Source organism: Zalophus californianus, chromosome 6, assembly GCF_009762305.2.
Source record: "Zalophus californianus isolate mZalCal1 chromosome 6, mZalCal1.pri.v2, whole genome shotgun sequence".
NCBI lineage: Eukaryota > Metazoa > Chordata > Mammalia > Carnivora > Otariidae > Zalophus > Zalophus californianus.
This window is the reverse complement of record NC_045600.1, coordinates 43622289-43636510: the sequence shown is the minus strand read 5'-3', so window position 1 is coordinate 43636510 and position 14222 is coordinate 43622289. Positions and strand designations below refer to the sequence as shown.

The window sequence follows — 14222 nt, the reverse complement described above, 5'->3', positions numbered from 1 at the left end:
AAATATTCTAATTATGACCCCATCATTTAATAGGCAGTCACTGAAAATGTATAATGTATGTTAAACAAAAAAAGCAAATCAAGTGATATTATATACTTGTGTGACTAAATTAAAATTAGATTAAAAATTCAATTCATGGGTGGCTCAGTCGTTAAGCATCTGCCTTCGGCTCGGGTCATGATCCCGGGGTCCTGGGATCGAGCCCCGTGTTGGGCTCCCTGCTCTGCGGGAAGCCTGCTTCTCCCTCTCCCTCTGCCTGCCACTCCCCCTGCTGTGCTCTCTTTCTGTCAAATAAATAAAATCTAAAAAAAAAAAAAAAATTTTTTTTTAAATTCAGTTCCTCAGTTGCACTAACGACACTTCAATAGCCACTTATGGCTGGTAGCTATCTTACTGGACAGTGTAGACGGACAACATCACTGCAGAAAGTTATACCAAGTAGCACTGCAATGGCCAGTAAGGTAGTAAGTGCATGAAATAGTAAACACTCAAAAACCAGTGTAGAATTTAGACAAACTCATAGACTCATCCATTAATTTATCAGGCAACTTACAACAAAACATCTTCCAGAATAATAAATCTAATTATATATTCTGCAGCTGTGTACTCTCTGACATATTGTTATATGCTTCCATCTCCACATATCAAAAATGAGAAACTAATGTGGTATTTACTTCTACCTCACTGAGGCAATATGGTGATTCATGTTCTGATAACCTGCAGGAGGTGACAAACTCACAAGACTCATCAAACCAGGCAAACAAAGACTGACAATGGAGGATAAAATCTTGCTTTTAGAGGCTACAAAAGTTCTCCCTTCAGATCTGTTGTAGAAATATCACTTTGCACTAAAACAAACTGGGATGACAAACAACCTTGTCCAGCTTTATACTGAGCTGGTTCTCTTGGGCTTCATTAAAAAACTTAAAATGTAAATATACAGTTGCCAGCAGGAATAATAAACAAAGGACAACAATTCCTACTATATCAAACACTTCATGAGTAATGTTATTCTTCATGAAGGAAATTAAAAATAGGTGGTGTTAACAGAGCTAAACAGCAGATGAGATCAAGGAATGTGGCTGGGTCAGCATTTCAACTGCTCATCTGCACACTCATCCATTCTCTGCATTCTCCGTCCCACCACTCATGGAAAGATAAATTCATTCCACAATTCTGTGCTTTCTCAATATGGTTTCCAAGAAATAGATTAATGCAGTCATCATATTCAAACTAGATTTTCTTTAAAGATTGTATTCATTCGAGAGAGAGAGAACACAAGCGGAGGGGCAGAGGGAGAGGAAGAAGCAGACTCCCCGCTGAGCAGGGAGGGAGCCCGACCGGTGGCTTGATCCCAGGACCCTAAGATCATGACCTGAGCCGGAAAGCAGACACTTAACCAAATGAGCCAACCATGGGCCCCCAAACTAGGTTTAAGGATACAAAAAAAAGCAGGGAGGAAAGGAATATTTTTTGTACTATCTTTCAGAAGTGGGGTTTATCACAAAATATCTTGTGTCTTTTTCCATGTCAGAACATACAAACTAATTTCATTCTTTAACAAATACACAGAATTTCAGTGAATGGACATCCTGTAATCTATTTATATGAACTCCTATTGATGAACATTAGCATCACTTCCAAATTTTCACTATTATCAGTAATGTTGTAAGTGAATAGCCTAGTGCACAAATCTTTAAAAGCTTTTAGGTTTCTCCAGAAATTCCTATAAATAAAATAAACTGCTGGGTCAAGTATTCACATGCAAAATTCTGGCAGTTATCTTTAAATTTCCTCAGAATCATTTCATATAATTTACAACCCCACCAACAGCTGAGTAACAGAACCTGTTTTATCTCACTCTCTCCAAACTGCACACTTCTTTTTAGTCTTTGCTAAGCTGATCGGCCCCCCACCACTTCCGCCCAAAGATCATAATCCATTCACTTGCTTTTCTTTATTTCACTATTAGAAATGTTGAACACCTTTTCCTATCTTGTTGGCTATTTACTTTTCTTTTGTTGTTCCTCTATGTCTTTTATTTTCCTATAGCTTTTTTAAGAATTAGGGAAATTAGCCATTTTTCTTTCCAACATCTTGAAATTATTTTTTCTCACTTTGCTTTCTGACTAACGTGTGTTTCTGCTCTACAGAACTTCCCAAACTTTTATGCAGATACATTGAGCAATTCTTGTTGCAAAATGGCTCTAGTTTTGTATTGTTTTCTGAAAGGAATCTGCCAGTGAAACTGTACCAGGCACTGGGGCTTTTACAACACTATATTTTCTCTCCCAATTTAAAAATGCCTTGTATTTACCAAAACCCTACATACTTAGAGTTGTGTTTTTCTTCCCCTCTAAAAAAGTACTTCCTTAAATGGACTTTGTCTCCTAAATTCTCCCATACTTTGCAACTATGATTTTTTGTTCCCCATTAAAAAAGTACTCCCTTGGGCGTGCCTGGGTGGCTCAGTCAGTTAAGCGTCTGCCTTTGGCTCAGGTCATGACCCCAGGGTCCTGAGATCGAGCCCCACATCAGGCTCCCTGCTCAGCTGGGAGTCTGCTTCTCCCTCTCCTTCTTCCTGCCATTCCTCCTGCCTGTGCTCTCTCTCTGTGTGTCAAATAAATAAAATCTAAAAAAAAAAGGTACTCCCTTAAACTAACTTTTAAACAGTCCCCCTGCAGTGGAGACTGATGAGAATAGGGGCCCTGGTCCCATAGTGCCGGGGTGATACCAGCGTCGGCACAAAGCCCAGCTCAGTGCGTCATGCCTCTCTGGGCTGACCTGGGGATGGGTTAGAGCCGGCTCTGTGAATGGAAAGAAGGCATGCCAGGCAGAGGGAACTCTGCTGTTTCACAAAGCAAAGAGCTAATTTGTCCTGCATGAAAGCATGTCAGCACTGTGGGTAGGATAACAGGGTTAGGGGTGTGCTAATGAGGCATCAGTTAGGACCGTGAGCCATGTCTCTCCACACCGTTCCAGGGCCACAATCACAGGCAACTGAGTAGATCTACCCACAGGTCAGACTATTCATACAAATCTGCTCCATACCACCAGAAAAACAGCACCAGGGTGTGTACTCTATCAGGGATCCACATTATTAATTCTGCTATTAATTCTAGGTGATAATTAACATCCTCATAACACCCATGACTTGAGAATTTAATATGTCCTAAGCATGTCCTTTCCTAAAATAACTCTAATCCCTCCATCTGCCTGCCCAGTCCTTGCCCTCATCCTAGGAATGTAAGGATGAATTTACATTGTGCCTAAGAATAGAGCAACAGAAAAGTCTAAGAGTTCTAGAAACACTAATGAATTTTAAGAAAGGCAAAAAATAATAACAACCATTCAGATGTGGAGTTGAGAGCCTTAAAAATATTAAACCCTTTGAACCAGTTATTGCAGTTCAAAGAAACAGATCAGAGATGAGGAAGATTTATATCTGAAGGCACCAATCATGAAATCTTTCATAATAGCAAAAATTGGAAACAATGTTCAATAGGAGAACAATTTATCAAATGATACTATATTGCCATGCAGGACATCATAATATTTTTGAAGACATGAACATGTGTTTATGAGATGCTGGGTTTAAAAAAAAAAAGGTGCATCACACTATAGACACATGGTATGATTCCAATGAAAAAATCTGTAAGCACACACACATATGCAGAGCAACAAGGCTGGAAGGAAATATAACAAACTATTAACAGAGCTGCGAGAATATGGGTAAAATTCTCCTTCAGGTATTTTATTTTAGAAGTTTTCTACAATAATGGTATGTACATCTACAGTCAGAAAAAAAAGATCCCAATCAATCAAAATTTCTCATGCTTCTCCTCAGAGGATCAAATACACTATCATAATCCCTTAAAAGTACCTAAATTCATAGGTATCCTGAGACAGATTATAGTCCTTGGGTTCCTTAAATCTAAAAGGGGGGATGAGCACTAACAGTTTTTAGGTCTGTGGTGGAGATTTCCCATCTCTGATCTGGGCACAGGTTTGTTAGAAGAATTAATGATAATTTCTGGCTCTAGAAATAAGGCAGTGGGGTTTCCCAGGCAAAAGTGAGAGCACAGATCTCTCTCTCATATAAGCAGAGATGGTTATAGAACTAAATATTTCTTCAATTAAGATACTAACATGGTAAGAATTCCTAGTCATTAAATTTTTCTTCCTTAAATTCTTTAGGTATACAACGGTATGATGTTTATGGACAAATGCAATATGGGAGAAAAAAATCCTTATCAGGATGGTTCTTTTATCTTATGTTAGAATACTTAGAATATGAGAAAATATGGTAAAAATATACTCTACTGGCAGGAATGAAGGTTAAGTCATTAAAAGAAAATAGAAACAAAGCACTGTTTAGTTTCCTCACTTATAAAACAAGAATAAGGCTTATCTTACTTGGTTACAAGAATTAAATAAGATAAACGCGAACATAAGGTACAGGCCACTTTGCACATAATATACCCTAGTTTCCCTTTTTCTTCATTGCAATGAGTGATTTTGCACTTAATCTTACTAATGCATTAAACTGAACTCCATATATAAAAATATAGTTCAACTCTGGAAGTGAGTTTAAGAATTAGCATAGCCCAGGAATAAGTAAGATACAAATACCCTGAATTTCCTCATGTTAAAAACAGGTTAATATCTCATGGGTTTGTGGTAGGGAACAAATAAGATAATAAATGTGAAAGCCTTTTATACATTCTAAAAGGATAGTGATAAGAGTAGCCATAGATACTGACTGAAAACAGAAGTTGTATTTTCTTAGCAGATGTGCAAAAGTGGTATAAATACAATTATCAAGCTGCATGGGATGGGAGTTGAGTTCCTTCTTGAAGGACACAAACAGAAGAAAGGTTGCAAAACTCTTCTAAAGATGGGGAATCTAGCCACCTGTGGAGCTTTTGTTCTGCTTCAAATGTAGCTTGGGAAATGAATTCTCAAGACAGTAGATTCTTACAGGCTACAGTGACTGACAACCAAAAAGATCTGGAGAACAAAAATATCTAAAGAATAATTTTTGGGGGGGGTGCCTGGGTGGCTCAGTCGGTTAAGTGTCCGGACTCTTGATCTCAGCTCAAGTCATGATTTCACAGTGGTGAGATCCAGCCTGGGGTCTGGCTCTGTACTCAGTGGTGAGTCAGCCTGAGATTCTCACCCCCTCTCCCTCTGAGCACACGATATCTCTCTAAAATAAATAAATCTTTTTAAAAAATAAGAATAATTTTTTGGATGTTGCGTGTGTCTTCCCCTTGAAATCTTCAGTACCATCTAAAATTTTCTGCTTGTCCTGTATCCCACCAATTTATTCAGCACCTGTATTTGTTTCCTGGTAGAAGTGTAACATATATTCTTAAAACTCATCAGTGAAGATAATGCTGCATCGTTCCTGAAAACCTACTTATAAAAGCAATATTCATATGCTTATAAATGTCTTTCTTTTCTGACCCACAAGTTAAAATAACTGGTTCCTAAACCAGCAGGCAGATTTTCTGGGGTGCTATAGTCTCTGGTTATCCTCAGATTATGTTCCCCATCTCCTTCCTATACCTATCATAAACTGGTAACCAATTTCTTTCCAGTCTTGAGTGGAAAGATAAGTTTAACTTGTCAGTTATCTATTGGGTAACAGTATTATTTCTGGTGTTAAATAAATGTAAATCCAGAAAATTACGTTCCCGTAAAAAGCCCTGTAATTTAAAAAATGTTAACCAAAATCCAAGTAAGACTGTGTTGAGAGAACTGCCTTAATATCATTCCTCTTCATCTCTTAAAGAAGTACACAAGTTAAAAGGCAGATGAAAATCAGAGAAAAAAGTGGGTATTGTTTTAGGATTGTAGCCAAGGTGGGAAGTGAGCACAGGACAGTGCGGATGAAGGTACCAAGATTATGAATCTTCCCACTGAACAACAACAAAATATTCATTTAGATATTTTTCAATCTATCTGCCAAGCTCATTTAGTCCACAAAATTATATGAAGACCCATGTTCCCTTCTTAGGAGTCAAAGGAACTAATTGTTATGAGGTAGACTGCTCATTGATAGCTAATTTTCTTTGAACTGCTCAACCATTAAAACCTTTACATTCAGCTAGTCTATTAATGAAGCCTGAAAAAATAAATTTACAAGACCTTTGATATACAAAGTTATCACACTTGATATACAAAGTTATCACATTCAAGATCTATGTAGGCACAGCTAATTTGGCTAATTTACCAAAAAGAAATCAGAGGTTAAACAAGGGTTTTTACTGGGGGTTGCAGGAGGGGGAGGGGATGGGGTGGCTGGTGATGGACACTGGGGAAGGTATGTGCTGTGGTGAGCACTGTGTATTGTGTAAGCCTGATGAATCACAGACCTGTGCCCCTGAAGTAATACATTCTATGTTAACAATAAAAAAATAAATAAAAATAAAACAAGGGTTTTTAAACTGTGCCGTGTCCGCATTTCCAAGTGTTTTCCTCAAGTTAGTGAGGGGTTTTTCATAAAGTACAAGGAAAAAGAGTCTGAAGGCAGCAAAGCAGAGAATACAAAATTTTTCATAAATACTGAAGACAGTAGAATATTTCACAATCAAGCTATGACTAAGGCTTATTAATATTAAATGTAAAATTTTATTTTATTTATTTGACAGAGAGAGAGACAGCGAGAGAGGGAACACAAGCAGGGGGAGTGGGAGAGGGAGAGGGAGAAGCAGGCCTCCTGCTGAGCAGGGTAATTCCTTGAGAGCAAGAGACCTTTCTCCTGTGAAAGTGCCAGGATATTTTATGCAGATAGCTGTGCCCACTGAGAGCTCGTTAAAAATGATTTGACTATTAGGACAGTGGTCCTGGGTCTTAAGAGATTCTTACATCCTACCAGATGTTGGGCACTGTTCTGGGGAACAAAGGAAAACAAAACAAAACATTCCACTTATTAAGGAATGCACATCTGGGAAAAGGGAAAGATGGAGAATGAAGTGAAGCAGGCTGGGCAGACCACTGTGGCAGTCCTGTCATCCCTGAGCCCTGAAGTTTCTTTTTTTATCTCTAAAAATTTTGAATGGTTCTGGTATTTGCTCTTCATTTTTCCGCTTGGTCGGAAAACAAATCTGTGATTACACACCCCTCTTCTGAAAATTCACTTTAATGTTCAGATTTAGCAAAAAATTTCAATCTCAGTTTTTAAAGTGGTATTACCTTTGCCATTCTTTCAACAACACGCCTACCCTGTACTACCTGCTGCTGCTACACTCAGCATCGGTGATCCAACTGAACAAACCCAGAATTCATGCTTTCATGGAACTACATTCTGGATGCAGATACCTTCTTTGAATAAATAACATTACATATTATGCTCAGTACCATAAAAGAACTGAGTATTGCTACAGAAAATGATGGCGTGGCAGAGGGGAGATGAAGTGGGAACATACCTTAGTGAAGGTCAGGGAAGGCCTCACTGAGAAAGTGACATTTAAGTTGAGACTTGAAAGACAAAGTGGCACTCAGGAGGAAAAGTGTTCACGCACAAGGAACAGCAAGGGAAAAGGCCCAGTGGTGGAAAAGTTTCATATGTTTGAGGATTCCTGACTACGGAGAAGTATGAAGGAACATGGCATGAGTTTATTTTCTGAGTGCTTAATATACGCTAGACATCATGCTAAGTATTTCAATGCACGCTCTTATGTCATCACTACCAAACTATGAAGTTAGATTCCCCCTCCCCATTTTCAAAAGGACATGAACAAGCATAGGAGAGATTAATAAACTTGTTCAAAATCACATAGCAAGTGGTGGAGTATGGATTCAATTCAATGCAGCATGAATGCAAACTTACAGCCAAAGTTAGAAGATAAGCAGTAGACAAATCAAATGAAGCTTTATATAAAGCCACAGTAAGGAGCTTGAATTTTATTCTAAATGCAGTGGAAAGCCACTGAGAAGTTTAAACAAAACAGTAACATTATCTGATTTACATTTCTGTGGCTGCTGTGTGGAGTTGTATGGGTAAATGAAATGAAACCAATAAATAGTCAGGAGAGAAACGATGGTTGTCTGGACTAGAAGTAAACCAATTCAAGGTCTATTTCGGAGCAAATCAAATTAGCCTTGCCAATGATTTGGAGACATAGAATAAGAAAAAAGGGAAAGTCTAGAATAACTCCCAGGTTTGTGGCTTTAGTAACAAATAGATCATGATGGATAATCATGAAATGGTTTAGGATCAGACTACGTTTAGGAAAGAGGGATAGTGTCATTCAATCATTCAATAAATCTTTATTAAGCTTCTAATACGTGAAGATACAGCAGAGTACAAAACTGATAAAGTTTTGTCTTCACAGAGCTTCCACCACTGGAGTGGGGGGCAGGCAGTTAGACAAAACGATATGTAAACCATAAGATAGTGCTAAGTGCTATGGAAGACAACAAAGCAGGTTAAGTGGGAAAGGAGGTTACTATTTTAATTAAATGGTTAGAGAGAGCTTCTCTAACGTATGAGCAGAGGCCTGAAGAAAACAAGGGAAGCCACCCTGAAGATTTCTGGGAGAAAAGAGTTCCTGGCAGTCTCAGTAAGACTGCATTGGCCCTGAGGCAGGGGTGTTCTTTGTCTGTTTGAGGACTGGCAGGGAGGCCAGGGTGGTATAGCAGAGTAGGTAAGGGAAAAAAGAAATCAGAGGGGAACAGACAATATGGAACTTTTGTTAAGGATTTCGCCTTTTTTACTTTGGGTAAAACAGGAAACCCTTGCAAGACTGAAGATTTGAAGAGTGGAGGAGTGGTGTTACTTCAGCTGCAAGATGGAAATTACACTATAAGGGAGCAAGGGTGGAAGCAGAGACTCAAGAAGCAATAATCCTCTGGTGGATCAGACCAGGAAATAGAGAAAGGGTCAGATTTAGATAGGTTTTTTTTTTTAATTTTTAAAAAAGATTTTATTTATTCATTTGAGACAGAGAGAGAGCATGAGCAGGGGGAGAGGGAGAGGGAGAAGATGTGGGGCTCGATCCCAAGTCCCCGGGATCATGACCTGAGCCAAAGGCAAACGCTTAACCATCTGAGCCGCCCAAGCTCCCCTAGACGGGTTTTTAAAGAACAAACAGGATTTCTTGATGGGATTAGATATGATGGCATTAGGAGAAGAGTCAAGGAAGGATAGGCAGTTTTTCTGGACCTGTATCAAAGAAGAATGAGGTTACCATTTACTGGGTTGGTTGGGATGAGCATGGGAAGAAAAGATTTATCATGGAAAACCATGAATTCAGTTTGCCATATTAAAATGGAGATACTTATTACAAATTTAGAAACATGCTGAGTAGGCAGCTGCTTACTGGATCTCAGAGAGGTCTGGGTTGGAGATACAAGTCTGACAGGCAGTCTTTAACACACAGACATTATTTAAATCATGCGAGTGGATCTGGGAAAAAGTAGAGACAGAGAAGAGGGGCCTGAACTGCACCCTTGATAAACTCCATCAGTTAGACATTGCCATCTCATGCCTAGTAGTCTTATAGTAAAACAACTGGTTTAATTTTGAAAGCTATCATTTATTGCACCAGCAATTTCTAAAGCCATCAAGTGCATCAATGAGACACAGTAATGAACTAAAAAGATATCATACAAAATCCAAAAGAGAAACTCCATTTATGATCAGAGAAATACTAGGAACTCAAAACGTTTCCAAATATAGAGACTGTACAATCCTGTTAAGTGCATGATATATGATATACTCAGGCTGTCTGGATTTTAATTCTGGTCCCTCTGCTTATTATTTGTGTGACCAAGGCAAGGCACTTACTGGGCAGTTTCCTCAACAGTAAGTTGGAGATAAAAACGTATTGGGTTGTTGTAAATGAATACCTGAACTTTCGCTCTCAGAAAGTTACCTTACCGTCAATGACACTAAATCACTGAAACAAAAATTGAGATCCTGCAGTTAATCACAGGAATTTTTCAATTATCTTTTTAATTTTATTTGTTTGCCAGAGAGAGTGTGTGTGTGAGTGCACAAGCACGGGGGGCAGCAGGCAGAAGGAGAAGCAGGCTCCCCGCTGAGCAAGGAGCCCGATGCAGGGCTCGATCCCAGCACCCTGGGATCACTACCTGAGCCGAAGGCAGACGCTCAACCGACTGAGCCACCCAGGTGTCCCTAATTTTCCAATTATCTTAACCAGACCCTAGCAGCTCTGTGTTTAGATTTCAAAACAAGGCCAAAACATGCTCCGAAATTCAATTCTCTTAACTACGGGCTTGCTTACGCCTCCCAGTCTGGATTTTTAAATAAAGCCAAAACACATCGCCAAATGTCTTAATGTCCAAAATAATCTTCGGAGGCAGAGAGGGGGAAAGGGAGCAACTAGCTAGTCCTAGTTCACACATCAGAATAAGCATGTCTCCTAACAAGGTCCAGCTGTGACACAGGGCACCATGGCCCGAATCCTCCTTAACCAGTCATTTGATTCTCTCCTGGTCTCTCCTCTAGAGAATGAACGTGCTTTCGAAGATAAAGGTTAAACCAAGCTTTTGAATGGAAGTCCAGCCAAGTGCCGAGAATCCAACTCTATGACAGCAATAGGGGAAGACTTATCCAGAGTCACCAACTATCTCTTACCTTTAGTACCCAGGAGCACCGTGGGGTCAGACTCTTCTCGGGTGGGTTAGTGGAGAAACCGCGACCCTCCCTCTTCTGGTCCCACCCCCGACCCCCGGGAGCAAAGCGCCGGCGCAAAGCTGCTACCCTCCCCATATCCCTCTCCTCTCGCGGAGCTCCGGGCCCCAGACCCGGGCCCCAGGCCCCAACCTCCATTCGCGGAGCGATAGGAGACACCCGGGGAAGAAACAATAGAGCCGCGGCGGCTGCCGTACCTCTCCCGGTCGCGGCCGTCGAAGTAGACGAAATCGCCGTTCTGGACGCACTTGGCGCAGGTCAGCCGCCGGCGGGTGGTGTTACACAGTGGACACCGCTCGACCGCCACGTACAGCCCCTCCGCGTCGTCCACGGAGTCCACCAAGTCCCGGGCGAGCGGCCGGGGCCCGCAGGCAGGAGCCTCCGGCGCCCGGGCTCCCTTCCCACTGGGAGACGCCATGATGGCCGGAGAGCAGAGCCAGTCACGTGGGATTTTGTTTTCAACCAGGTGCATCCTGGGCGAGGAGGAGGGGCCTGGGGAGGCGCCGAGAGGGCGGGTGGGGTCCGGCGAGCCTCTTGCCCAGCCTCTCGGTGCTCTTGGCCAGGCGGGCGGGGGGCGCTGTTGCTTTTCCTGCCTGCAGAGGGGCAGCCAGCCCGAAGCGTGGAGAATTAGGTTAGAGTGGCGAGTCAGCCAAAATGTCATCATTCTCTTGATCATGCCAAGGCTACAAGTTAACGCCTCAAGCTTGTGCAAGAAATAGTAATACGATGCCCTAGGGATTCTGGGAAAACGGATTGGGAACAAAATAAGGGAATTTCTTTAATTCGCTATGGGTGCTTCTAAATTTGCTGAAAAGTACAGCAAAATCGGGTGAGGGGGCTGAGTCGTGGAGAGAGGTTGTATTTGGGCTCACCCACCTCCTTTATAGGTTTGTGTTTTGGGTCAAATTCCTAACCTCTCTGTACTTGTGTTCTTATCTGTTAAACGGAGATACAGTACCTACCCAACGTTGTGAAGGTGAACCATACCTTTAACAGTAATCTGATAGTACTTTGCTGATAATAGCGAACAAGTGGAAACAATCGTGCTAAACGTGGAAAGCAAAGTTATCTTTCTGAAAACTGAATTTTAAGTTAATGTCCAACATTCTACTCTGGACCTTGCTCTGAGAATTTGAACTAGGTAGAATTTAACCTAACTCGGTTACTCCAAATCACTTTCTGTGGAGGTAAAATAGGGTGCGTGGGAGGATTAAATCAGAGTAATTCGTGTTTGAAAATGCCTCCAAACTACAGAAGGAAAAAAGAAAAATGTGCCTGTAAGTCAGTTTACCTAGACCAGTGATTCTCAAGGATTCTTTTGGTAGGCTGTCAACTGATAACTGCCTTGAATTCTCTAGCTGTGACTCCCAAGTTCCACACCCAAAGATTCACAACTACCTAGGAGGCATAAAGTGATGTAAGGTGGCCACCACAAACTGGCATGTCAGAAACTGAACTCTCCCTCCTCACAAATCTGTTTCCTCATCTTGGTGCAAGACATAATTCCTAACCACTTGGGAACAAGAGCCATGAGTCATGTTAGTTAGCCCCATCCCTCCCTGATAACCTGCACATCTCCATCAAATTCTGAGGATTCCTTGCAGATCCTGCGCCCGAGGAGACACACGCAGCTAACATTGTCTTCTTCGCGCGACTCTCCCCACGGGTTCTCTCTGGGCACAATGGCAACTCTTAAGGAAAAACTGATTGCACCAGTTGTAGAAGAAGAGGCAACCATCCCAAACAATAAGATCACTGTAGTGGGCGTTGGACAAGTTGGTATGGCGTGTGCCATCAGCATTCTGGGAAAGTCTCTGGCGATGAACTTGCCCTTGTGGATGTTTTAGAAGATAAACTCAAAGGAGAAATGATGGATCTGCAACATGGGAGCTTATTTCTTAAGACACCTAAAATTGTGGCAGATAAAGATTACTCTGTGACTGCCAATTCTAAGATTGTGGTGGTGACTGCAGGAGTCCGCCAGCAGGAAGGAGAGAGCCGGCTCAATCTGGTGCAGAGGAATGTTAATGTCTTCAAATTCATTATTCCGCAGATAGTCAAGTACAGTCCTGATTGTATCATAATTGTGGTTTCCAACCCAGTGGATATTCTCACGTTACCTGGAAACTAAGTGGACTACCCAAGCACTGTGTAATTGGAAGTGGGTGTAATCTGGATTCTGCTAGATTTCGCTATCTCATGGCTGAAAAACTTGGCATTCATCCCAGCAGCTGCCATGGATGGATTTTGGGAAAACATGGCGATTCAAGTGTGGCTGTGTGTAGTGGAGTGAATGTGGCAGGCGTTTCTCTTCAGGAACTGAATCCAGAAATGGGAACAGACAATGACAGTGAAAATTGGAAGGAAGTGCATAAGATGGTTGTGGAAAGTGCCTACGAAGTCATCAAGCTAAAAGGATATACCAACTGGGCTATTGGATTAAGTGTGGCTGATCTCATTGAATCCATGTTGAAAAATCTGTCCAGGATTCATCCAGTGTCAACAATGGTGAAGGGGATGTATGGCATTGAGAACGAAGTCTTCCTGAGCTTTCCATGTATCCTGAACGCTCGGGGCTTAACCAGTGTGATCAACCAGAAGCTGAAGGATGATGAGGTTGCCCAGCTCAAGAAAAGTGCAGATACCTTGTGGGACATCCAGAAAGACCTAAAAGATCTGTGACTTCTGGCTTCTAGGCTGTAGAAATTTAAAACTATGATGTGATTAACTGTGAGCCTTTAGTTTTTCATCCATATACATGGATCACAGTTTGCTTTTATCTTCCTAAATATGTGAATCTGGGCTCACAAAATCAAAGCCCATGCTTGGTTTAATGCTTGCAATATGAGCCCTTGAACAAATAAAATTAACTATTGCAGTGTGGAAAAAAAAATTCTGAGGATTCGGGGCACCTGGGTGGCTCAGTCCTTAAGCGTCTGCCTTCAGCTCAGGTCATGATCCCAGGGTCCTGGGATCGAGCCCCACATCGGGCTCCCTGCTCAGCGGGAGGCCTGCTTCTCCCTCTCCCACTCCCCCTACTTGTGTTCCCTCTCTTGCTGTGTGTCTCTCTGTCAAATAAGTAAATAAAATATTAAAAAAATTCTGAGGATTCCACAATCTAATTAGGTCTCGCATCTGAACCCTTTGCTCCGTCCTCTTAGTCTTACCTAGTCTATTGTAATACCATGACATATAGAATTATTAAGGCACAAAAAAAGCAGTAAGTCCCTAAGCTGTTTTCAAAATAGAGCTTACACTAAACCTGAATGGTTCCTGAAAGTTCATTTTTAAGCAAGAAGAATAATTTCCTCTCATCATTTCAAACAAAAGGATATTTGTCTTAAGGTTCCAGACTTTCATGTTTCATTTGTATTCTGACAGGATCCTTCACAGTGCCTGTACCTAGTGGCCAGGACCATCTACTCAATATTTTAAAAGGCAAAAAAAAATTTCTATCCTGCTAGATGATGTTGTTGCAGATATGATCTATTCTATGCAATTATCTGAAATGTCTGTATATTCCTATGTATTTTTAGAGAACACGTTAACAGACTAC

The 14222-nt window shown here is 41.2% G+C and overlaps 1 protein-coding gene and 1 pseudogene across 3 annotated transcripts in view; one reads left to right on the top strand and one right to left on the bottom strand.

Moving 5' to 3' along the window:
• The window catches only part of ATG14 (autophagy related 14), a 36810-nt gene extending 25709 nt beyond the window's left edge, over window positions 1-11101 (bottom strand). For both annotated transcript variants that reach the window (XM_027568891.1, XM_027568892.1), the window contains exon 1: window positions 10864-11101. In XM_027568891.1, the coding sequence (XP_027424692.1) occupies window positions 10864-11084 (221 nt within the window). In that variant the 5' untranslated portion in view covers window positions 11085-11101. The remainder of the gene's footprint in view (window positions 1-10863) is intronic.
• Window positions 11102-12333: 1232 nt separating this feature from the next.
• On the top strand, window positions 12334-13559 carry LOC113909694 (annotated as a pseudogene). The gene has a single exon (XR_004820142.1). The product of XR_004820142.1 is annotated as an L-lactate dehydrogenase B chain-like (transcript).
• Window positions 13560-14222: the final 663 nt, after the last annotated feature.